Here is a 26,769-nt window from a genome sequence, read left to right on the forward strand (position 1 = left end):
CCTCGAAAAAAAATCTAATTGAAGAAATCAAATATATGGTACTACTGTCAAAATTTCATATTTAGTACCCAATACAATATTCTCCATACAGCTGGTGATTTGGTTTGGGGGCACTTTATACTCCCTTACCCAGCCAGACCCTTTGGAAATATTAAAAAAAAAATTTTTTTGTACCGCGCAACACTGAAAAACATCTGAAAAAAATCACACACATCTAAAAAAGCCATAGGAACACATTTAAAAATGAATTAGAGTTGTACCGAATATCTAAATCCCAACAAAAAAAACATTTTTTTTTTCAAAATTTCAATATTTTTTTTTAGTACTTTAATTTTTTTAAATTTTGTTTTCAACGGTAGTGAGATGCACATTCAGTATTTTTTTCAAATTTTTATCTCGAAGCTTTTGAGGATGGCGTGAAATAAACGAAAAAGTACGTTTTCACTATAGATCCTATGTTAAACCACATAGGGGTTCAAAAAACCGCCAAAATTTCTTATTTAATATCCTCTACAATATTTGCCATACAGCTAGTAATTTGGTTTGGGGGCACTTTTTACTCCCTTACCCGGCCAGGCCATTTGAGAATTATTTTTTTAAGTAAACACTTTTGACGGCGCCGAGGAAAGAGCTTATTATTTGTGTGGTTTCGTCGCTTGGGACACATCATGAGCTAAAGTTAATTGTGGACGTCAACATATATAAGAGAAACTCGGCATTCTTCGGTTTTCGCACATCTCTGTTAACAAATGTAAACCAAAAACACAATTGCAAAAAGAAAATGGACGGACATCAGCTACACATACAGTCTCTAATGGCGCCCAGTTCTTCACAAAGAGAGAATCACTTTCGGTTTCTAATGAAAAAAAAATGCAGCTTCAATTTTGCCCCTAGACGATCAATTATATTGCACAAACCAAAATATTGCGCCATAATATTGAACGTCTATGGGCCGCTTAAGGGAATAATGGGGAAATAAATTGCCAATTATTACGTAGCTAGAAAAAAAAATCTCAAATTCTCAAATTAAATCAAATAAAAAATCTCAAAAAAATACAATGAGAAAAAACTGTAAACTGTAAGACCTATACAATTCTGGTCAAAGAATGTGATGTGGAAAATTGTTGAAATTTTTCATTTCAAAAATATCCAAATGAATTTGGAAAAATTCCGATCCGTAACAGAGATAGTTCTTATTTACCGTAGCGATGATTCTGAAAATAATATGTCTTTTCCGGCTTCGTCTAACATTTTTCAAATGTTTAAAAGTTAAGAAATATATAATATAATTGATAATTAATATAATTTTCTTCATTGCGATGAATGCGTACAAATATTCCCGATCGATTGATGCAAACATCTCTGAGATATAATGATATATTTTTTTGAAATATTTTGGTGAAACAATATGACTAATAAACCCATGCCAAAAATGATTTGGCAAATGCTTTTTTTTTGTGTAATGGTGATGAATGATAGAAAAAACAATAACATGATGTTTAATTACTATCACGAATCACGAGTTTCTGCATTATTAGAACAACTCAAAACCCCCAAAACGTTAGTAAAAAACTGTCTTCCCTTTTTTCACAGTTGTATAGAAAATGACAGAAAGAGAATTTTTAAAATCATTCTTACGAAAACTATTTGCTATATAACTAATTGCCTCTTCAGTATGCGAAATCCATTGAATTATTAAGAATCTGGACCGGGAGAACCAGAGCGAATTGATAATACCCTTCTCAAACAGTGATAGACAAGACAGACAAGACAAGCCAGTGTTTCACAATTACCGATAATGGAAACATTTTGTTGGTGGACGAAATCATTTACCGGGAAAAGGTATTTTACTGAAATTAATTTAACCTCAAAACTTAATATGCTAATGAGTTCCCAAATGACCGTTGTGATAAAAAAAATCGGAAGCACAATTATCATTTGATATTGACAACCGAACCACACAAATCAATTGACAAGAGAAGCGGAAAAGGGAGCAAAAAAAAAAACGATCCGGAGCAGAAGTTCAAACAGACTGGAAAGATAAAAACAAATAATTCCCGGAAAGGAGAACAAGTTCTACGGGTGGTCCCCTTTTCGAATGTCGCTCTCCAAAATGTACACCATCACTGCCTATAAACGCGGGTGATAATGTTTATTAAATCAGCCTTAATCCTCGCGCGTTTTGTTTATATGCCAGAGCGCGTCTCGTCGATGTTGTTTTTGTGTTTTATCATCCGTTTCCGCTTCGCGTCGTGTGGATTCGTCATTCACTTTGAGTTGAGTTTGAAATTATGATTCACAGATCTCCACTGAGGGGCCATTAAACCCTCCCCCTGCGTGTAATTGGGGTTCACGGTCATGGTGAATTTGCCAAACTCTGGTTTGATTGATGGGGGATCAATTTTTGCTCAATAATCACCATGGATTATTGGCCAATATAACTTCCTTGGCCGTAATTAAATTTTCCAATTTTTCCCCCATCAAAATAACGATCGCAGATTGGAGGAGGGTAGCGCTACAATGCCTTGTCCACCATTGCTTGCACCAATGCATTCTCGATTGAGGCACCCACCCATCCATGGCAGAAGTCTTTAGAACATTTTTTAATTAATTTTTACCACACGTGCGCTTCCAATAATTATAGCAAAATAAAAAACAACAGCAGACGGCGGCCACGACGATGATGGTGCAAGCGCATGGAACACTCTCATTAAACTGTTCAAAGACCCGGTGATTCATTCGAAGGGCATCCTTCTCCATCGGCAGGTTTCCTTCGAGCGTTAGTTGACTACACATTTTTTTGAACGAAACGAAGAGGGATGTATGTTTTTTTCTTCATGTAAAATTCAAACCAACAAACAAAATTTATAACGCGCCCTACCGGAGACGACGTGTAGGTTCTCTCGCTTTAGATAAAATCTAGACGCTAACGTAATAATCCCCCATCGACACGCAATACCTCGTTTCGAGGGTATTACCGGCCTCGGTGTGCAGACACGCATCGAAGTCCCTCCGCGTTAGAGCTGCCAGATCAACGAGAATTCAACTGGGAGAAGTTGACGATATTCTGTGAAATAACGAAAGTCAGTATTTTCGTTTTCAATAAATGTTTTTTTTTCAAACCGACTGCACGACAGATTTTGAAGGGATCGAAGGGAGAACAGTGTTAACTGTTTACTTTTCTTCGAATATAAAGTTATGTCCCTGAACTCTATGAACATATTCCGTTGCTAAATACATTGTATCAACCGTTGGCGATTTAAAAAATTTGGACTTCAGAACGATTTTAAGAACCTTGAGCATCTTAAATACACGACGATGGATTTTACATTATGCATCTGAACTCCATGAATCTGTTCTTTTGCTTAGGACATCGATCGTTGTCGATTAGAGAGATCATCAGATTCATATTTCAGAATGATTTGGATAATTCTGAAGCATTTCCATTGTGCAAATTTCGGTCGGCCAATGGTCAATAACGATGCCAAGGGGATGAACATGAGTATTGTTCTCGCGGCCAGAGAGGTTGCCTCTAACACGATTCCAAGATTCAAAGATTCACAGTTTTGCAAATTCAAAGTTTCCAAGATTTCAAGTTTGAAGATTCCAGGATTCAAAGATGCCAAAATTCAAAAACTCATAGATTCATCGATTCAAAGATTTCAAGATTCCTCCAAGATTCCATGTTTCCAAGATACCAAGATACCAAGATACCATGATATCAAGATACCCAGAGTCTTAGATTCAAAGATTTCAAGATTCCTCCATCAATCAACTACCAAATTGTATCTTGAACATAAAAGACAGTTGTCTTAAGTTTGCGGGAATAAATAATAAGAATAAAAATACCAGAACTCAAAGATTCACAGATTCTATGATTCAAAGATCCCAAAATTTCTTTATTAATTAACTACTACAGGGAAACTTCGATATAACGTACCCTCGTTATAACGTACCCTCGATATAACGTCACTCGATATAACGTACATTTTACCTCGATATTACGTACACATTTCCAAAGTGTAAAGGAAATTTTTTTTTCAATATTTTTTTCTGATAGAACAATGGATTATCTGTATTGTGATGCTAAAACAAGTTTTGTACCTTCAATCAATCCCGAAATATAGCGGGTTTTTTGATTCCGGATTCTAAATGAATGAAGCTTTAATCAACAGTAAGAAAGGAAACATCATGAGAAAGGCTGGCTTCGTATTCTGATTGAAGTTATTCATTAACTGTACTAAAACAGCAACACAATAATGTATTATAGACTACGTTTGTGAGTACTTTATTATGCTTCGATATAACGTACAATTCGATACAACGTACAATTTTGAAAGTGAAATGTACGTTATATCGAAGTTTACCTGTATTAATTAACTATTAACTAAGTTGTATCTTGAACATAAAAGACAGTTATCTTTGCGAGAATAAATAATAAGAATAAGAATAAGAAAACCAAGATTCAAAGGTTCCAAAATTCAGAAATTTAAAGATTCACAGAAAAAATTATTTTGAACATACAGTGAAAGCTCTATATAGCGACATCGCAAGGGACCATCGTTATAGAGAATTGTCGCTATAAGGAGAGAAACGCCCAAGCTCACACAAAACGGTCAAATTATATTAGAAACAAAAGCAATTGATGTCTAAACCGTGTCTAATCTTGAAACAAAAAACATTAAACAATGAATATAAAATTCAGCTCATTCGTTTGGTACAATTTTTTTTCAAGATGGAAAAAAATATTAAATTGTTAATTGATTTTTTTGTTGATAAATCAGCATAGATAATCTAGAAAGCATCTGCTTGCTGCTAGTCCATATTTTTGATGATGGATGAATTCGCATTGTGCGGCACATTGAATTCAATAGACAATGTTGTATTTTTAGTACCCTATTCGAACATTTGAACTATGTCCAATTTATTTTTAGCGTTGAAGATTTTCGTGTATTTCAACCCATTTTGAGCAGTGAATGTTTTCGAAGTGGAGCAAACGATACTTCATGTTATTGCTTTGATATTAAAAGCCATATCCATATAACAATTGCGTAAACAATACATTCATTTTTAAATTTATTGCAAATTTAATGCAATTTCATTCTAGGACCGGACTTGTATGCAACAATTCTTCGATTAATTTGTTTCAATAAGCTTTTCCTATCTTTTATAGTTTAAATTTCTGTTTTTGTAAGTATCCGAAAATTTAAATCAATTGGACGTGCACAGATGTTCGAAGTTGATTAAACCTTATAATACACAACATAGACTATTTACGTGCATAGGCACTGACATTGACACATACACTATGAGTGGAGTGAAATTGAAAATTGTCGCAATAGAGAATGTTATGTTTTAGTAAATAGAAGCGATAATGTGTCGTTATAGGGAAAGATCGTTATAGAGAAATGTCGCAATAAAGAAAAAAATTTCTATACGAATTTGGAGGGGACCTTTAGACAAAGTCGTTATAGAGATCTTTGACTGTAAAAGAAAGTTGTCTTAAAATTGCGGGAATAAGTAATAAGAATATCAAGATACCAACATTCCAAGATTCAAAATTTCATAGAACCAACGATTCAATGATTCAAATATTTAATAATTCAAATATTCAATGAGTTAAAGAGTCAAAGATTCAAAACAATTCAGAGATTTAAAGATTCAAAGATTCAAAGATTGAAAAATTTAATGATTCAAAGAATCAAAGAATCAAAGGATCAAAGAATCAAAGAATCAGAGAATCAAAGAATCAAAGAATCAAAGAATCAAAGAATCAAAGAATCAAAGAATCAAAGAATCAAAGAATCAAAGAATCAAAGAATCAAAGAATCAAAGAATTAAAGAATTAAAGAATCAAAAAATCAAATAATTAAAGAATTAAAGAATCAAAAAATCAAAGAATCAAAGAATCGATCGACTTTTATTTTTAGAGTTTCGACTTTCATTGTTCGATGTTTCATTATCCATAAAAGACTGAAGACGGAAAATTGAAACCTAAAACTGACAACAAAGCACAAGGCCGAAGATTGAAAACTGAAAAATGGAAATTGAAAACATAAGACTGACAACGGAAAACGAAAAACTGAAGCCACAAAACACAAAACACAAGGTTGAAGACTAAAAATTGATAGTTGAAAACTCAATCCTGGAAACTGGAAATTGAAAAATTAATTTCAAGTTAACAAAAGATTCAAAGGAGCAAAGAATCGAAGATTCAAAGATTCGAAGATTTCGAAAGTTTCATGATTTCAAGATTCCAAGATCCCAAAATTACAGACTTTTTATTTTAGGTTTTCGACTTTCATTCTTCTATGTTTGATTTTCTGCAAAAGACAGAAAACTGAAGACTGAAGACTGAAAAACGAAAACTGAAAATTGAAAATTTGAAACTGAAAACTGAAAAAGAAAAATCTGAAAGAGAAAGTTGAAAACTGGAAACTTCAATCTGAAAATTGAAACTGAAAATGGAAAACTGAAAACTGAAGACACAAGACAAAAGATTGGAAACTGAAAACATAAAACTGACAACGGAAAAAGAAAAACGAAAAACTGAATACATAAAACTGACAACGGAAAAAGAAAAACGAAAAACTGAATACATAAAACACAAGGCTGAAGACTGAAAACTCAAATCTGGAAACTGAAATTTTAAAAATTAACTACAATTTTCAGTTTTCAGTCTTCAGCCTTGTGTTTTGAAGATACACAAAACACAAGGCTGAAGACTGAAAGCTGAAAGTTCTCCATTTTCCGTTGTCAGTTTTAAGTTTTCAATCTTCTGTCTTTTGCTTTTAGTTTCCAGTTTTCAGTTTTTAGTTTTCTGTTCAGTTTTGAATTTATATTTTTCCGTTCAGTTTTCAGTTTTCAGTATTCTGTTTTCTGTTCTCAGTTTTCAGATGTCAGATTATATATTTAATTTTTTTTATTTTCCTCGTTAAAACCAAAGTGTTTGTCGTTGCCATGTCGTTTTTTTCTAAAAAATCAAAACAGAAATAATGAATATACTGAGTAAATTTGAAAGTACGGGACTTGTAAAGAGGTATGCTGGGGCGATTTTCGTTTTAGAAGCAGGAGGTGCGTAGGTGTAAAGCAAACGCACAAATTTTATTCATTATTAAACTCGTCATTATATCAGATTATTTTCAGACACAATTCTTGGTCAAGATTTATCAACCACATGCAAATAACATGTTTCTCCGTTACATGGAATAAGTGTTTGATACAGAAAACATGATAGAATAAAGACAACCCCAAATCAAACAATTCCAGACAAACATTTCTCGTACCCAAAAACCCTCATATCCTAAATTTGGCTCCATTTGCTTGATTAGTGCTCGAGTTGTGCAGAAGTTTGTGTTTCATTTGTATTGCAGCCCCCCTTAGAAAGGGAAAGGAGTGTCGAACCACCATAGAAACGGTTGGTCGATCCTTAAAAACCTCTATATACCAATTTTGATTCCATTTGCTTAATTAGTTCTCGAATTATTCAGCCCTGATCCCTTTAGAGAGAGGGAAGGATTGTCAAACCACCATTGAAACAATTATTGCCCCCTAAGTATTTCACATGCCAAATTTGGTTCCGTTTGCTTGAATAGATCTTGAGCTATGTAGGATTTTTTTTTATTTGTTCGTCAGCCATCTTTAGAAAGGAGGGAAGGGGTGTCTAACCACCATAGAAACATTTATTGTCCCCTTAAACCTTCACATGTCAAATTTGGTTCCATTTGCGTGATTAGTTCTCGAGTAATGCAGAAAATTGCAGAGACGAATATATCGAAATAAAGATGGCCCAAATCGGACGATTCATTTGGCCCTACATTTTTATTTATATAGATAAATGGTTCAAGGGAGAGTATACTGTGTTCCTAAGTGTTCTGAAGGCGGATTAGCGATTGTGTTCATTGTTATGGAAAATATGTTTCAAAATGATCTTCCCTAGATGTCTTGATCTCTGGAAATGGTTAATTATGAAAGACTGTATTCAAAAAAAAAACATTTTCATGGCTGTAATGTACGAAATATCTTGCAGTCTCCCAAGGAGTACAGCAAGTTAAAAACTAATGCAAAAGGGACTGCTGAAAACTGTGAGGTGAAGGGTTGTAGTGTAGGCCAGCATGAGTAATCAGCAGTCGGCGCTGGTAGTGTAATGGTAAGCGTAACTGCTATGACCTCTTGTGCATCTTACAATATCACTGTTTTTAGAATAAGATATGGGACAATCTATTTTGATGAAATGAAATGGATGAAACCTTCAATTGGATAGCTACGAGCGTCCTTTCGAATGCGAAATGAAACACTTTGACGGTGAGAATGAATATAGCTTCGATTTTTTTTTGTTAACCTTAACCGCTTCAGTGCTCTTGTTACTGCGGCGAACACCTTTCAACAGAGGATTTTGTCTTTTCGGGAACATATTGAAAATGTCTAGATTGTCGCTATTGCTCTTCCATATTTCGATGGATTTTAAAAATGGCACTTGAAAAGCTAAAGCTATACCTAGTATACCCAAGCTCATTTGGCAAGCATTTTGGCATATTTTGCTCCGCACACAAACGGTTGAACCACCATATTTATTAATCAATGTTTTTCAGGCTCACAACCAACATTGGTTCAAATTAATCATATTCAAAGTATTAAACCTGTATGAAAATATGCATAATTTCCCTGGTTATCCAGGTAAGGTACACTGGGGCAAGTGGAACCCCAAAAACCATTATTTCAAAAATAAAGTGTCCTATTTTTCCTGTTTTTGATTATTTTTCAAAACGAATTATACACATCACTACTGTAGCCGATTAGCTATTAATATATGGAACCGAAAAATGAATTCCTCAACTAGATTTTAAGTTTGGCCAAAAATAATCTCCAAGTCCCCAAAGTCCACTTACCCCTTGATACGGGGGTTAGTGGAAACCTGGAATTTTATGTTTACAACAAGTTAAACTCTGTTAAAAAGGTGTTTGGGAATGAATAAAACAAACTGTATTCACTTTCTTTTATTCTTTGATAATACAAAATTAATTAATCAATGCATTTAAGGAAATAAAAAAAAAATGCAATAAATATCGTTATTGCTTCGCAAGTCTTCAAAATCAGGTCAATAGATAAAAATAGCAGGTACATCGCTAACCACAGTTATGATTTCTTCGAAGCTCTCTTACGCTTTGCTTTCTGTGTCGCCTCTTTAACCGATTTGATCGTTTCCAGCTTCACAACGGCATCAGTCGATGTTATAACTTCTGCCCCAGGACAAACTTTTTTTCTCTGCGCTTTGGAAACAGGAATCTGTTTCACATGGTCAAGGAGAATCGCTTCAAAAGAATTATTTTGTGGATTATCATTTTCCATTTGGTCATTCCCTGTTGAGGAAGCAATGCAATTACAAGTTGCTGAAGCTGCATCTCTGGTGTTTGTTACTCTTGGAAGCGCCTTCTTCGATCCTTCGACGATCTCAACAGTGTTGTCATCTAACGTTTGAGCTGCTTGCTGTGATGCGATGAAACGTGCCCATGCTCTCGGTTCGTATTTGTCTTCCGGAATCACCTTATCGGAAAACGGGTATACGCCGGCCTTGCGGAACCCATTTTTAATTATTTGTGAATCAAATGATCTCCAAACTTTGGAGATAATGTTTGAAAAAGCTGATTTAGACAGCTTCGTCCCATAGTGATTCCGTTGCCACTGGATAACGCACTTGTCATAGTCTTGCTTCAATGGTTTAAACACCGCCAGGTCCATAGGCTGCAAGAGATGACTTGTGTGGGGCGGAAGTTTGAGTATCACAACATTATTCTCGATTGCTTTTTGGATGAGAGCAAGAGAAACATGTGATACATGGCCATCGTAAAGTAGGACCAATTGTCCCTCAGCGGTAGCGCTCAGAAAGGACCGTTCGAAGTAGTTGGCGAAAACATCCGTCTCCATCCAGCCGTTTTTGGTTGCAGCATAAACTATTCCAGGAAATTCATCACATTTACTAGCCATCCAGCTGTTCCATACGTTGGATCCTTTGAAAATAATAAGTGGTGGTAATTTGTCACCAGCCGCATTTCCTCCCATCAATACAGTAAAATTTTCTTTTCCTGAACCGCCCGTGACACGATGAGCAGCTCTTCCAGTTTCTCCCACAGTCTTAACCCGACTCGGATCGAGGCAGAAGCTAGTCTCATCGATGTTATATATCTGCTCTGGAGGAACGTTCGTGGTCACCTGTTTTAGGAGCTTGAAGTATTCGGTCATCACGAAAGGATCAGCTCCTCGTTTCCGTGCGACCTCAACGGCTTGGGGCTTTTTTTGCGATAGATGATGCCGGCGCTTAAAATTCCGGAAAAAATCGTCTCCCGGAACACCGCTTACAAACGGTGTTTGAAGCTTGTTAACTTTTACGTACTCTGCTATTGCCAAAATTGTCTCCTCTTTGGATAGTCCAAAGCCCCACTTATCCATTTTCTTGATACAGTCGGCGATCTGTGTTTCAACCTTCAACGGCAAAGCAGTGGGTCGGCCTCCCGTTATACTTTTAATGCCTCTCAGACCTTTCACTCGCTTGAAGAGTGTTGCATATGGGATTCGGAAGTGCTTTGCTGCCGCTTTTATCTTCATCTTGCCGTTTTTTACATCATCCATCGCATCTGTCAAGTCCTGTCCACTGTATTTAGCAGGAGAACGCTTGCGAATGTATTTGCGAACCATTCTTCCGGTGGCTGTAAAGATTAAAAACATTCAATAAGCAATGTTTACTTTCACGTATTCCACTTAACCCAATTACAAAAACATGTGGGGCAAGTGGAAACAGGCCGATTTTTATAGTAAAAAGACAATCTTTCACATTTTGTATCGGTAAACACAAAAATAAGCATTTTTCAATTACCTAGTAGTGAAATGTAACCAGTTTTCCGAACTGCCGATCGTCGAAAATGTAATTTTACTGACAGCGTAATCGACTCTGATCGCAGCTGCAGAAATGCGATTGTAAACAAAGCAATATTTGGTTGCGTCTGGTGGTTCACAACGACTAAAAAGTACGTTTAGTAGATGTTTATTGATTGTTTGGCAGATGTTGTGTGGAAACAAAGCAAAATATTTTTTGTTATTTGTTTACTTTATATTTGATCCACTTACCCCCAAATTCCACTTGCCCCAGTGTACCTTAACCGTTTTAAGCAAAAAATCGTGTGTATAGACCATTCACCAATATTAATTAATTACAATTCGTATCTGAAGCCATTCTGCTGAAAGTTTCTAGCCGATTTGTCTACTTAAGCGAACCGTGATTTTTAATTCGATGTATTATAAAAGGTCATCACAAAATCTAGAAATGGGGTTCTAGAAAAGTTTACGGGTTCACAAAACAAAAAAGTCTGGCATCTCTGATCACAGTACCCGTGGAAACCCTCACTACTATCAGGTCGAAACAATAACCAAGCATAATTTGTGCGAACTGCAAGGGTTCAAAAACCCTTTTTTTCCTGTGCAGCGCACTTGCTGAAGCGTTGTCGAATCGAAGCAACGTAACGAAATTCGATTACTCTAGGTGGCCTATGATCATGATCTTGGAACGCGTTTCACACATTGGGGAAATTGATTCGTCGAGACCAAGTTCGAACTACTAATAGCGATGGCCTAAATATTCCGTCCGTTTTTTTCAAGCGCGACAGACCATTTCCCGCCGTGCAATCAGGGCTTCCAATCAGGCGAAACCGTACCGGAAAAGAACTTCCGCTGTTTCTGCTACCGATTGCTGCTACACATGTGACTGCTGCCGCCGCTGCCGGTGGCGGTGGCATACAAATGCATGTATGTATCAAACTGATAGGAACATATGACTCTGGCGCAGTGGAATTTACAGAGGAAGAGTGGAGGGCGTGTTCCGGACCCGAACACTGATAGAGCAAAAATTCCCCCAAACTGGAATGGAGTGAGGAGGCGTGCTCGGTTACACAGCTGATAGATGCAATCCTACCCTCTTGCCGGTAGAGGAAATCGAAGAACGTGATGACGACACAGCGGAAGAGGAGCGGTGGTGGAAGAAATCAATTTTGAGAACACATTGAATTCGCCAGTGGAATACACCCGTTCTGCATTTGGGTGCATACCGACGGGGGGAAGGGTTCGCTCGCAAAATCTGTTCAGCTCTGCAGACTTAGGCTCTAAATCTTGGGGGCTACTGGAGCAGATAGGGCGAAAGCATATTACAAATTTCGCCATCCCGTTTTATTTACTCGAAAATGGATAGGTTGGTTATTGCGGAATCGATCATTTCGAATCCATCCAGGCGTTTCGTAATACCGTCGAGTTTTCATTTTCTATGATTCATGACTGAGGTTTCGCCATGACGTAGATGAAAAAAATGTAACGAAGAGTTTATTTTTACTTTAAGATTGATTTTAATATTTTTATAATGGTCAGAATACATTTTTTGTTATAATATTGGTTCAAATATTATTTCTACTCGTTCTTGGTCAGACGGACCTCGACAAAACCTCTAGTCTCTGGTCTAGCCACGAGGAATGTCTGAGGCGGGTTCCAACACCTCTTTTTCTGGCTAGCTCGAGCGTGGGATTCGGAGATCCAAGTTCGGTTCACAAGGACAGTTCCGAAAATACAACGTAACATCAACTATTCTTTTCAACTCTCCATCTTTTTTATTTCTATCAATCGTGTGCAGGGTTACCATATCTACAGAATAATCTGCATTTATACAGATTTTTCAGTCTTTTAGAAACCAAGAATCTGTTGATACAGATTACAGATTTTTTAGGTTTCCATAAAGATTTACAGATTTTTCAAAATAACGAACCAATATTAGTTATGACTTGATCACAATAATATTTTTTCCCAACTCACCATTTTTTGTCATATAGCATTCGAATCGGTCTGAATGAGAGTCATTTGGGCATTCATGTGTACCGTGTAATACTGCTTTCTTATGTTCAATCTGAGGCGAAAAAATGCCAAAGTCTGCGTCATTAGCTAGCTTTACAATAAATAAATATCACTGTTTATCTTTTTCCCACTAAAGCACAGTGAATGCGAATTTTTACGTGGACACCATCAACATCGTCAAATTTATATTACAGGGTAACTTCGATATAACGTACATTTTACTTTCAAAATTGTACGTGGTATCGAATTGTACGTTATATCGAAGCATAATAAAGAACAGTGAATCGTAGCTTATATTACTTTATTGTGTTGCTGTTTGAGTTAGGTTGATGAATAAATTCAATTAGAAGACGAAGCCAACTTTTCTCATGATGTTTCCCTTCGTTCTGTTGATTGATGTTTGATGCATTTAGAATCCGGAATCACAAAACAGTTGTATTTCGGGATTGGTTAAAGTTACAATACAAGTTGTAGTATCAAAATACAGATAATTTATTGTTCTTTCAAAAAAAAAAAAAAAATATGTGTACGTTATATCGAGTGTCGTTATATCGAGGGTACGTTATAACGAGGGTACGTTATATCGAAGTTTCCCTGTAACTATGCCAACCAATGATACTAAAGCTAAGATTATGCTTCAAAATCTTATACATATAAAGATTAATCAAGGTTTTTCCCACGTGCGTATAACTCATCATCACAAGAGAATGGTTGATCAGATTTGAGTCGTCCATATATTGTTGTGTCTGTCTCCACTGAAATTAAAATGATAGAATACTTTGAAGAATATTAAAAAAAGGAAAATTAAAAAAAGAGCTACGCATATGTACTGCAGTGAAAAGTGGAATCGAAAAAAATGATTAATTTATTCAATTGGAATTGATTTTAACGAAATTGATATTTATATTTCACCATTTTGTAAATAGTAATGGACTGAGCATGAAAATGAATCGCAAAAATTCGGTTAACAAATTCGAGTAAAGATTGTCCAATTTGAGCTGAGGTCCCTCCGTAGATCAATGTAACGGTGAAAAAAAATGTTTTTTTTTTGAAAATTTTGAAGGAAAAAGGAAAAATATCGTAAAAAACTGAGCAATTTGAAACTGCTCTCGAGCTTGGTAATCTGATAGAGTTAATTGCAAATTATAGATTGATATTTACTTTGTATGTATCTATTTTTTTTCGTGTCTAGCAGTGACAAATGCCAATTAAAAGATTGATCAATTAATTTTCTGGAATTCAAGCCACGAGAGTTCGCTTTCTGAAAGAACGTGAATGTTCAGAGATATTATTATCAAAAAATCAATTTTGCGCAGGACAAAGTTAGCCGGGTCAGCTAAATGTACTTATAAAAGACCACCGCAAAGGTCTTAAATTTCAACATGTATGTCGTACTGGTCGCAATTATTTTTACTTGAAGTAGCAGTGATGTATAACTTTGGAGAGAAACAAGATTCCTTTATTTTTGTAAACTTCTGATAAGTATTTACTAAACAATGTTTTTATGTTTATGATTAAAACAATATTTACTATAATTCTTTTTCGCGTGATATCTGTTGCATGTATCACCGAAATAGTTGGTTTGTCGTCTTTCGCCTTTTATCTTTCTGTTTGAACATACACAACAATACTGTTTACATCCATACAGTGCCGCAATACATGGAGTTTTCCATTAATCCTTTCCCCGAGCACGGATGACAATTTTTGTTTATACTGAGAACCGTTATGTATTATTCATAGTAGCATCGTTTTTGTTTGTGAAAAAGTTCACAAGACATAAAAATTCGTTTAGAAAAAGTGTGAACTGATACATTGTTGTATAAATTATAATATTAGTATACTTTTTTGCGGTGTTGGCTGAGAGCAAACAAATGACCGCAAAGAGTTAATACAAATTTCGATACAGATTTTCTGACAAAAAACACAGATAGAAAGATTTGTTGAGACCAAAAACACAGATTTATTATGGAAACCCTGATCGTGTGTCGTGTGTGATGGCCAGCCGGCTTCGCTTGTCCTCGCTGGTCCTTCGCTGGTCCGTTGGCCCTCTGGTCTCGTTGGTTGATGATTCTGGGGGGCTGGGACTGGATCATGTGCCGATGACTGGTTGATTGCGGTTATCTGCAAGGGCGGTCAAGGCCTAAGTCGATAAGAACGGGTCCTGATCCCTTTTGAACGAGGACAAATCAGCACATTTTCTCTTGCTTCTATTTCTTTAAATTACCTGATTCTTTATATATTCTTTTTCCACTGTCTTTTATTCTTCCTTTCTTATTTCAACTTTTTCTTCAACTTCAACTTCACTATACTTTTTAATTTTAATCTTTTTAGACCTCTAGTCAGGTGTTGCTTTCTTGCTGGTCACAGTGGAAAAGAACTAGGCAGGCTTCCTAGTTCTTATTCCAGCCTCATCATTGCCCCTTTCCAACATCCAGCCTCCCAGTCCACCCCCTCGATCATTTCTTATCCCATAATGTATGTCTCTATGTGTTTATGTGTAACCTCCTATTCTTTGTGGATGTGAAGCTATTAGTTAATGAAGCACGATTGCTTACTTATTTTTTATGTCTTCTAGACTTATAGTTCCATTAAATTCTTCCGCTCTTCTAAAAAACTCGGAACTAACTGACAAATTACAAATCGTTCAAAAATGTGTCATATGAGTGACTTTAGACAACATGTCTGCATTTTTATGGAACAAAATATAAAAAACTACATGAACTACACTTAAAACAGCATTTTTTAGCATTTTCATGGAATTCGATTTCGTGCGTATTCGAAGCGGTTATTTCACAAATTTCCATTTTTTTACGTAGCATTGCATCTTTCGAGAACATCGTGATACAAATTTATGGATTGAAAATTGAAAAATTGTCCAATCTTTAGCGCACAAACATTTAATAAATGATTTACGAGATTTTCTGCGTCAACCGATTTGGACGCTCCTCAATAATCCATTGCATTATAGAAAATTAGAATTTTTTTCAATAGTTATAATGTCAAAATAGCGTTGAAATTAGAGCTATTGATATCCTATACATTTGTGCAGACCGGTATGTGATTCCCTAACACAAATCGCATGGTCGAGGAGCCGAGAACGAAATCGTCATTGTCGATACAAGCAAGTTAGTAGCCGAGGCTCTCGTATCAGAGCAGGGAAATGTAAAAGAACTCACGAAGAGTAGACTAAAGTCATTAGTGACAAGAACGCTGCGATTTCAAAATTTTTAAATTTCAAAAAATTACTTATTTATTATACAAAATACAATTGAGGGCGAGTGTTGACATTTTCAGCTTTTGAAGAAATTTTCGTTTTGGTAAGTACTACATTTTTTAATTTAAAATTTGCTATTTTCGAAATTTAGAATTTGGTATGTTTTAAATTTGTTATCACAGGGTGGACTCGAATAATCACCATTTTTCTATTGTTTCATACACATATATTATTTTGTTTCTGGAATACAAAAGACGGATTTAATATTTTATTCAATTTGCGCTTTGTTAATCTTGTATTGAATTTATCTAATATGCCATTTTTTAAATTTCAAATTTGCTATTGCCTGAACTTAGAATTTGAGTTTTCTGCGAAATTTAGAACTTGTTATTGTACTTTTGATAGATTTTTCTTTTAAATTAAGGTTTGCAACTCTCATAATTTAGAATTTTCTTTTTTTTTCTTTCATTGCTTTGATTTTGGCTATTTTTTTAATATAAAGTACGCTGTTTTTTTTTATATTTGGAATTTGATATTTTGTCAATTCAATTGATTTTTAAAATTCAACATTCATTGTTTTCGATTTTTTTAAATATTGATTTTGCTTCACTTGTTATTTTGAATGCTATTTTTGCAATTTGAATTGTTTTGAATTTTGACATTTGAATTTGCAGTTGTTTGAATTTTGAACTTACTTATTCTCAATTTTAGAAACCTCTATTTTTTTAAGTCAATTTCAAATTTGTTATTTCTTTGAGTTTTGAAATTATTTTCTAGCTTAAATTTCAAACAATAGAATTTAGAATTTTGCTATTTTTCGTAGTTTAAATTTAATTTTTTTTCAATACGCCATGTTCAAATTATTTTTTTTAATATAAAAGGCGTTGCATTTGAAATTTTGAATCCGCTATTTTAAAATTCCAAATCTAATATATTTTGAATTTTAAATTAGCCATGATTTGAATACCAAGATAATTATTTTTCTAATGTTGTTGTTTTGGAAATTTGAAACTCTCATCGCTGAAAAAAATAAAATAGCCAAGAATCTACGCTTTTTTTTAATATCACTTTTATATTTTTTATCAATTCAATGATTTTGTTTCCAACCTTTATTTGAATTTAACCTTCATTGTTTTTTTTTCAATTTTGAATTTGCTACGCTCGTTATATTTTTATAATTTATAGTTTAATTTGAGTTTTTAATTTGCATTTTTTCGAATTTTGAACCTTTTATTTTTGAATTTAGAATTTGCGTTTTTTGGAAGTTTACAACGCTTTTTTTTCATTTGCCGATTTTTAAATTTTCCATTTTTGAAATTTAGAATCTATTAATCCTTTTTGGAATTTCAAATTTTTTTTTCAATTTCAACTGTGGAATTTCAGATTTGTTTTGTTTTTGAGTATGTTATCTCTGTATTTCGAATTAAGATTTTTTTTTATTTTAAAATCCACTGCATTTGAAATTTTGAATTCGCTATATTTAGAATTTCACATCTAATATTTTTCGAATTTTGAAGTACATTTAGTACATTTAGTTTGTTTTTTTTTGAATATTGAATTTTCTATTTTTGACAATTATAATTTGCTATTTTTGCATTTTTCATTTGATTTTTCTAATTTTGGAATTAGCTACGTTGAATTTGCTAAGGTGAATTTGCTATTGTTTCAAAAATTCTCCTTTCCTTTTAGTTGGATTTATCCTTAATGTCTTATTTTTCGAATTTCGTATTTACTTTTTTTTTAATTTACAACTATGGAATTTTGAAATCGCTATTACAGTCAACTCTCCCTTACTCGATATCTAAGGGACCGAGTTAGGGAGGTATCGAGCTATGGAGAGAAGAATGCTTGTAACATCAATCAAAGGGAGAGAGAATTGACTGTATTTTTTGGATTTTGAAGTTCGAATTTCGATGTACAGTCAACTCTCCCTAACTCGATATCCAAAGGGACCATCGAGTTAGGGAGGTATCGAGATACAGAACATTTTTTCCTAATTCTTTTTATGTCTTAAATTGTCATATATTAGGGTAAGTGTCCCAATTATGGTATGAATTGGAATTTTTGATTCATTCCCTTAAAGTGAAAAAACACCTTTCTCATATAAAAAAAATATTTTTTCCAGAATCTTTCAGGAGGTGATAGACGGTTATATTTCACGAAAAAAATCCTTCTACGCATATGTTAGAATTTCAACGATGACAGACTTATAGAACTTTTTCTTTGTTTCGGATTCTGTTGGCTCAAACTGACTCTACATTGAAAAGTATGCTACGTAATCCGATTTTGTTGCTTTCATTTGAAAGATCAGAAAAATTTAGTACAGGATATAGTAGTGGAACATCTAAATTAGTGGATTAAAATAACATTTTTGAAGTGGAAAATTTAAGTTTTTTTTTATTTGTAATTATTAATTTTATCCTAATAATTCATACTAAACTTGATTGTTTCTATCAATTAAATTAAAGCTCACTAACCTCTCTACAAAGTGCTCCCGTGGCCGAGTGGTTAGCGTCATAACTAACATGCCGGGTGTTCGGGTTCGATTCCCGTTCTGGTCGGGGGAATTTTTCGTCAAAGAAATTTCCTCCGATTTGCACTGTGATTACGCGTATTCTAGAGCTTGCCACTCCAGAATGCATTCAAGGCGTGTTATTTGGCATAGAAATCTCAACTAAGTACTAATAAAAATGACGCAAGTAATACTACGTTCAGACGGCGAAGTTCCTCTAGGAACGTTAGTGCCATTGAAGAAGAAGAAGAAGAAGAACCTCTCTACAATTTGTTCTTTGACGTCCAACTTCTATCTCTCTTAATTTCGCTGCAATATCGATATAAACAATTCCTGATGAAGATTCAATCAAAATCTTCAAAAATCGCGATTTTTAATCCACTGTACTTATAAAAGCCACTTAAATTTCACCTTAATGCTGAAAGGTTAATTTTTTTTCTTGAAATTATTCATATTTGAATTATAAAAAAAACTTTTTTTTTTAAACTGTATACAATCCAGTCCTAAATTTTACATAATCGAATCATATATAATCGAGTTTGTATATAATCGAGTCCGACTTGCACGAGGCACTAGGTTTACAAAGAAAATATTGATTAAGTATGTTACTCAAACTGAATTGTAACGATCACGCAGGAACTGTTCAATCACAAAGAAATGTTCGAATAGTTTCACAGGAACATTTTTAGTTGATTTCAATATTCCGGACATATTCATCAGGTTCGATTTAACGTTCGAATTAACATCTCAATAGAACTACTATCTTCAGCGTTTTCCTCAGGTTTTTCAACACTTTCTAGTATATCGGTATCTGGCATCAGATCATAGCAAATCACGTTTTGGTCCTTTTTGCACTAATTATTAAAAGACATTGAGCAATCGAACGGTATTGTACCGTCGACATCGCTCACGACTCATTAATTATGCCAGCGGAATATCACTCCCGTCCATGTTGGTTGTGCTTTAAAGTTAGGATTTCCCAGTTTCTGGACAAATGCTCAAGCCATATCCCGAAGAATAGAAGAGGGGTAAATTATTTTGTCTAGCTTGACAAGACAAAAATTCATTGACCGCTCCAGCTTCTCGATTCTGACCAACCTTATATGCTTTTGGTCTAGATACAATTTTCCATTCCGATTCCATTTTTACTTTAGCTTGAGTAGTGTTGATACCGCACTTTGTGCAATACTGAAATTATTTGCAGCTTTAGACCCCTTCAGTCCATATTTTTCGACCTGCTCGATGATGCTCAAACCTTGCGCAATGGTTAGCGTTTTGATTGTTCGCTTGAAAGGTTTCTCGTGGTTTTCCATACTTGAAAAGAAATTGTTTGATAACACGAACACTCCGTCTTCACTTTCAAGGGCAATTGAAATCTGAGGTAATAACGCACAAAAACATGTACGCGAAAATCAATCGAGTTAGGGAGGTGAAAATCCATGGAAAAATGAATCAAAACACATCGAGTAAGAGAGGCATCGAGTTAGGGAGGTATCGTGTTATGGAGAGAAGAATGCTTGTAAAATCGAAGGTGCCATGAAATCCATCGAGTTAGAGAAAATATCGAGATACAGAACATCGAGTTAGGGAGAGTTGACTGTATTTTGAAGAACCTTTTTTTGTACTTAGAACTCGTAACTTTTGAAATTTCGAGCTTTTTTTTGTCGTTACTTTTTTTAAATTTCCATTTATTTGAATGTTGCAATTGTGATTTTTTCTAATTTATTTAAAATTTAAGTTTTTCTTTAATTTCGAATTTGTTGTTTTTTTAAATTCGATTTTTTTTAATCTGGAAATTATAATTTAGAATTTGATATTTTTTAAATTGTGAAATTGATTTTGAATTTGCAAGTTTTTGAAATTCATATTTGTTTTCTTATTAGTTTTTAACTTGCTTTTTTCAAGAGAAAATTTCAATTTGGTATTGTTTGAATTTTGGTTTTCCTATTTTTGGTAGTTTGAATAATTTTGAACTTGCTATTATTATTTGGATTTTTATTTTTTTTTATTTTTGTTATTTGAATAAGCTTATTTGAATTTGAGATTCGCAACTTATTCAATTTCGAATTTATTTTTTAATGATTAATCACTTTTTTTAATTTTTTTTAAATTTACCATTTGCTATTTTTTTAAATACTGTTATCTTTATTTCGAATTTGATGTTTCTCAAATTTGAATTTCGTTTCTTTTTAAATTTTGGATTTTGAATTTCTTGAGTTTTTAACTCGCTATTTTTAAAACTGAAAATTCGATATTTTTGGCTTTCAGTTTTCTATTGTATAAATTTAAGTTATGCTTTTTTGTTGTTTAAATTATCTCAAATATGCAATCCTTTTATTTTTGAATTTGTTTTTTAAAACTCTGATTCGTTTCGACATTATCCTTTTGACGTAGGATTACGTCTTTCGGGAACATATTGGGGTACAAATTGAAAACCGAAAATCGAGCACATCGTGAAAATTGTCCAAGTTAAAACATTTCATGATGGATTGATGAAATTTTTGCGTCAATAGATTTCGGAACTCCATAACAATTTTTCTATTGAAGAAAATAATATATGTTATGAAACTAACTATCGAACAATTGAAAAATCTCAACCCCTATCCTAACGGAAATACCCACTTCTGATTGGTTGAAATTGACGACACATGCGGCGGTTCCCTAACAGACACATCAAAACCAAGCTGCCTGGGAGAAATCGGCATTGCAATGTGTTCCCTGACAGAGACATTAAAACCAAATCATTATCAAAGAGTTTAACGATGTAATTCTTCAGGGGGTCTTCGTAGCCACTTGGTTGCGTTTTCGCTTACCAAGCGATCGATCATGAGTTCAAACTTAGGGCCCTCAATTGACCATTTTTGTGTTGTTAAAGAATAACTACGTCCACGCAACCATCATCAGCGATAGAAATCGATCCACGGTGGAACAAAGATCGATTCATCCATACAACTGCTCTGCTCTGCAAGAAACATCGGACTGCTGTTCTATAAATAACCCAACAATGATCAATATCAACTGTCTCCGCTGTCCGGTCTGCTGAACAATGGAAGAACAGAAAGAATACCCGTACGCCTAAATGGCTACTGTGTAATTTGCCATAATGTAATGGAACAGATAACTTAACGCCTAAATGGCTACTACTAACTACTGTGTAATTTACAATTTTTAGAAACATAAATATATGTATATGTACACGATTAAAACCCGGCTCTATTACAGCTAAAATGCTAAATGAGCCTAATAAATAAATAAATGGGGTGAAAAAAACGATGTAATTCTTCAAACATACCTAAAATCAACAGATAACCTAACGGAATCCTACGTCAACTATGCGGTCGGGTCCCGGACACAACCCTCCAGTGACTTTTTTCTGTGTTTGAACAAGTTTTGTTTTGAATTTGTAATTTAATTATTGCTGCAATATATTTGCTTTTTGAATTTTTAATCCACCATTATTTGATTTTGAATCAGATTTTTTTGAATTTTGAATTAACATTTTTATAATTAGGAATTTGCGATTTTTCCGATGTTAAATCTGCTAGTTTTTTTTTTTATTTTATATTTGTCATTGTCCGATTCATGACGTAATATTACGCATTTTGGTGACATATTGGGAGTACAAATTGTAGTGATCGTTATTTCGTATAGTAACGATCAAACAATTTCAGGTTCGCTGGAAGTATATCCTCACTGGAATGGTGACATTTCGCTCTAGAAAAATCTTTTACTGTTTTATTGGTTCAATCACTTGTGAGATACAGGGTGTTAAAAATGAATGACCACATGTGGAACTTTCGATACATTTTACAGTGGTTTTTTCATAAAGGTAAAAGTACAAGCCAGTCGACTGAAATAGTATCTATAGTCCCAATATTGTAAAATTTTCAATTACATGCATCTTGGGTCTGGGTCAGATGTTCTTGACATTTAAGATGTACCTCGATCAATAGTCACAAACCGCTTTCCACAAATCATCCACTTCTGTAATAGTTCGTTTTATGGAGATAAATTACCTGAAAATAAAGAGAAAAATATTTATTAACGGACTGCATGTATTATTTGCGACTGAGTACAAAACGGAGTCGATTATATACAGTATCCAATTCTTTTTACTGTATAAAATCGAGTAATTTTTTTTTCTTAAATTGTTTTATATACACAGCAATTCCAAATTAATTTGACAAACGACAAAACATGAGTATTTTTGATTCGAATGAAAGTGTGTATTCCGTTTGGGTTAGAGGAAAAATTAGTTTTCCACAGCAATTGGGAATTTTTTTGACTCAAGCGTAACTTTTGAAAATGACGTGTCGATTTGAGTAAGAGAAATCTTTGATAATTTATATCTCAAAAACTATGAGTCGTACCGAAATAGTGTCTTAGAAAGAGTGATAGAGTATTGTTGGCTTAATTTCAAAAAAAATGTACACTGAGAAAAAAATTAGTACTCTTTTTTTATTTACAAAATAAAATTTTAATTTGCGATATCAAAAAATAAGTATTTTTTTATATTTTTTTAATATTTTTTCATATAAAATAGAAGTCATGTAGAAAATTTAAAAAATGGGCCAAATTTTTAGGAATTTTCGAAACTTCGAATTTTTGTATGTTAGCAATCATTCTTAGCCACAAATTATAAATTCTGATATGATTTAAAACAAAAAAAGGTTATTATCAATCTCCTTCTAAATGCAACCATTCTCGAGATATTTAAAAAAATATTTCTAATTTAAAATCTTTTATAATAAATAATCTCTTTTAATATGTTTGTCGTGTTATACCGTCATTTTCATGAAATTTTATGAATTTTCTTAAAATTTCCAACAACTTTTTTGATTGATTGAAGTTTGTATTAAGATAAAAAAGATTTTTTAGTTTCGCTACGTTTTGTATTAACACACATGTCTTCGAATGTTTCGTAACGTAACTCCTAAACATATGTCTTTACCATAACGATGTATTTGGAAAAGTTGTTGGAAATTATAAGCGAATTAAAAAAAATGTTCTTCTCAGTGTATATTTTTGTTCAAATTAAGCCAACAATACTCTATAACTCTTTCTAACACACTATTTCGGTACGACTCATATTTTTTGAAATATAAATTATCAAAGATTTCTCTTACTAAAATCGATTTCAAAAGTTACACTTGAATCAAAAAATGAACTATAATGATGTATTCGGAAAAATTGTTGGAAATTATAAGCAAATTCATAAAATTTTATGAACATGACGGTATAACACGACAAACATATTAAAAGGGATTATTTACTATAAAAAAAACAATAAATTAGAAATATTTTTTTAAATATCTCGAGAATGGTTGCATTTAGAAGGAGATTGATAATAACCTTTTTTTGTTTTAAATAACATCTGGATTCAGATTTTTGTGATTTAAAATGACTGCTAACATACAAAAACTCGAAGTTTCGAAAATACCTAAAAATTCGATGTTCCACAAAGTTCGTCTAAAATAGTTTTACCATCTTGGGCCCATTTTTTAAATTTTCTGCATGACTTCTATTTTGTATGAAAAAATTTAAAAAAAATTAAAAAATATGTATTTTGGATATTGCAAATTGAATTTTTATTTTGTAAATAAAAAAAAGAGTGCTAATTCTTTTTCTCAGTGTACATTTTTTTCATATTCAACCATCAATACTCTATAACTCTTTCCAAGACACTATTTCGGTACGACTCATAGTTTTTGAGATAAAAATTATCAAAGATTTCTCTTACTCAAATCGATACGCCCTTTTCAAAAGTTACGCTTGAGTCAAAAAATTCCCAATTGCTGTGGAAAACTCATATTTCCTCCAATCCAAACGAAATACACACTTTCATTGGAATCAAAAATACAAGTTTTTAAAATGTGCATTTTTAGGACGATTTCATTTGGAATTGCTGTACAGTAAAACTAAAAATCGCTCAAAAAAGCGACTGTGTCAGTTAATTACCTAGGTAGTGCGGACTGAATCAAAACGGCTGTCAAAAAAGATCCAATTGAAATGTCAAAAGAGATCCAACGATCAGGAGTGTTATTTTTCTTATGATAATCAACACTATAAAAGAGGTATTGTTGTCAAGGGCAAAAATAATTAGAATTATAAAATGAACGAGCTACATTTTTCCGTCAATTGTTTAATTAACCATTGCATCTCTGAAAGAGCATCTCAACCTTTCACTGAGCAACGCATTTTTAATCTCCCCTCCCTTTGACGTAACGTTTTTTCCGAACGAAATAAAAACAAACGAAGTCAGAGTCACGTAAATGTTTACTCCTGCGATTTGAAAATATTCGATAAAAAGTGGAAGGAAGAGATGCCAGATGATTTTTGAAAAAAGTCTGTAAAAACATGTGAATGTCTGTTAAAAATGTGGAAAAGTCTGTAAAAGTGTACAGATCTATAGAAATGTTTTTTAACGTTAATTTTCACATATTCATTAATACTTTGTACATCGCGATGCACGTAAGATTGTATTTTGTATATATATACAGCCATTCCATGCCAAACCAATATAGTGATTCTCAGATCTTCGTCAAAAGTGGTAATTTTGTTCTTTATCGCAAAACATTAAACTCGTATTTTTTTATTTTTTCATTAGGGTGCCCATTTCCATTTTAGGGTGATCCAAAAAATTATTTTTTTCCACTTTTTCAAAAATGACTTTTTTCAAAAATTTATAACTTTCGAACCACTTAACCGATTTAGATGATCGACATATCAAATTCAAGCCAATGAGCTTTAATTGAGAAATATTGAAATTGCAGGTAATATGGATCCTATTTTCGCAATTATTGATTGTAGTCGTTTTTCAATGTATTCATGGCTTTGGACTAGGGGGCGCTTTTGTTTCTATATTTTTAATTGAAAGCTGAGAATTTTTACATAAAATATCTCGATATCAAAGATGCTTTTTTTTCGTTTTTGAAATATGATTTTTCAGAACTAATCGATGGTTCGAAAACAATTTTTCCTCATTTTTCCCACTACAAAAAGTCATAACTTTTGAACTATTGGACCGATTCCTATCATCGACATATCAAATTGAAGCTTACGAGTTATTTTTCTATGGAAAAATTTTACTTTTGCGAAAAAATTGAATTTTTCATTTTTGTAATTATTGATTCAGTTAGTTTTTCATAGTTTTCTCGGTTAAAGATAGGAGCGCTATAATTTTTTATATTTTTCATGGAAAGCTGAGGATTATTTACCTAGCATATCTCGATATCAGAGATGCTATAATTCTCATTTTTAAGTTATAACTTTGTTAATTTAACATGTTTTAAGTCTTCGATCAATATTCCCGCTTCTAGAATCCAAACTTCCCGCAAGTGTGATATTTTTTCAAATTTTGCTTATTGGCTTCCATTTAATATATCGATCATCTAAATCGGTTCAGTAGTTAAAATGTTATGATTTTTTGCAGAATGTTATTTTTGGACAAAGGGGGAAAAATGATTTTTCGAACCACCGGTTAACTTTGAAAAATCATATCTAAAAAACGAAAAAAATAGCATCTCTGATATCGATATATGTTATGTAAAAAATTCTCAGCTTTCAAGAAAAAATATAAAAAAATATGGCGCCCTCTAGTCCAAAGTCATAAAAAAATAAAAATACGATTACAATCAATAATTACTAAAACATAATCATTTTTTTCGCAAGTTAAATATTTTTCACTAAAAGGCTAGATCATTAGTTCAATTTTATATATCGATCTTCTAAATCAGTGATTCAAAAGTTATTAATTTTCATTTGTCATTTTTGGGAATAAGTGGAAAAAATTGATTTTTCGGGCCACTTCCCAGCAAACATTAAGTCGTATGAATAGCTATAATTGGAGGCGATATACATACAACCAAGACACATTTGTATGATATATGATGCAGATAACTAGCATATACACACAAAAGTGGAGGCGATATACGTATATGCCATATTTTGTACGCATATAAAGCCGTATATAACGATATGCGATGCTTTTTGGACTGATATGCGATTTGATACGACAACGTTACCACTCAATCCATCGATGACATGGAAAATCGTGTTTTTGCATTTTATGCGATTTTAGATATATATGATCGATATCTTGATTGATATTTTATGCGATTGTGATTTGATACGAAATTATATGTGACTTATCATGTGC

General features: G+C 33.3%; 2 protein-coding genes across 4 annotated transcripts in view; both read right to left on the reverse strand.

Annotated features, from left to right (window-relative positions):
* The window catches only part of LOC129768563 (E3 ubiquitin-protein ligase CBL), a 220,672-nt gene that overhangs the window by 51,222 nt on the left and 142,681 nt on the right, over positions 1–26,769 (reverse strand). The window lies entirely within an intron of this gene.
* LOC129768566 (uncharacterized) lies at positions 8,689–11,139 on the reverse strand. Its single transcript, XM_055770299.1, has 2 exons — positions 10,871–11,139; positions 8,689–10,703 (listed from the first exon to the last, which is right to left on the reverse strand). Exon 2 carries the CDS (start codon positions 10,690–10,692, stop codon positions 9,136–9,138), a length of 1,557 nt encoding a protein of 518 aa, XP_055626274.1. The 5' UTR covers positions 10,693–10,703; positions 10,871–11,139; the 3' UTR covers positions 8,689–9,135.

Source organism: Toxorhynchites rutilus, chromosome 2, assembly GCF_029784135.1.
Source record: "Toxorhynchites rutilus septentrionalis strain SRP chromosome 2, ASM2978413v1, whole genome shotgun sequence".
NCBI classification, from domain to species: domain Eukaryota; kingdom Metazoa; phylum Arthropoda; class Insecta; order Diptera; family Culicidae; genus Toxorhynchites; species Toxorhynchites rutilus.

Bases quoted from the DNA above. Each gene is read 5' to 3' on its own strand.
- LOC129768566 (XM_055770299.1), bottom strand. From the start codon at position 10,692: ATGGTTCGCAAATACATTCGCAAGCGTTCTCCTGCTAAATACAGTGGA.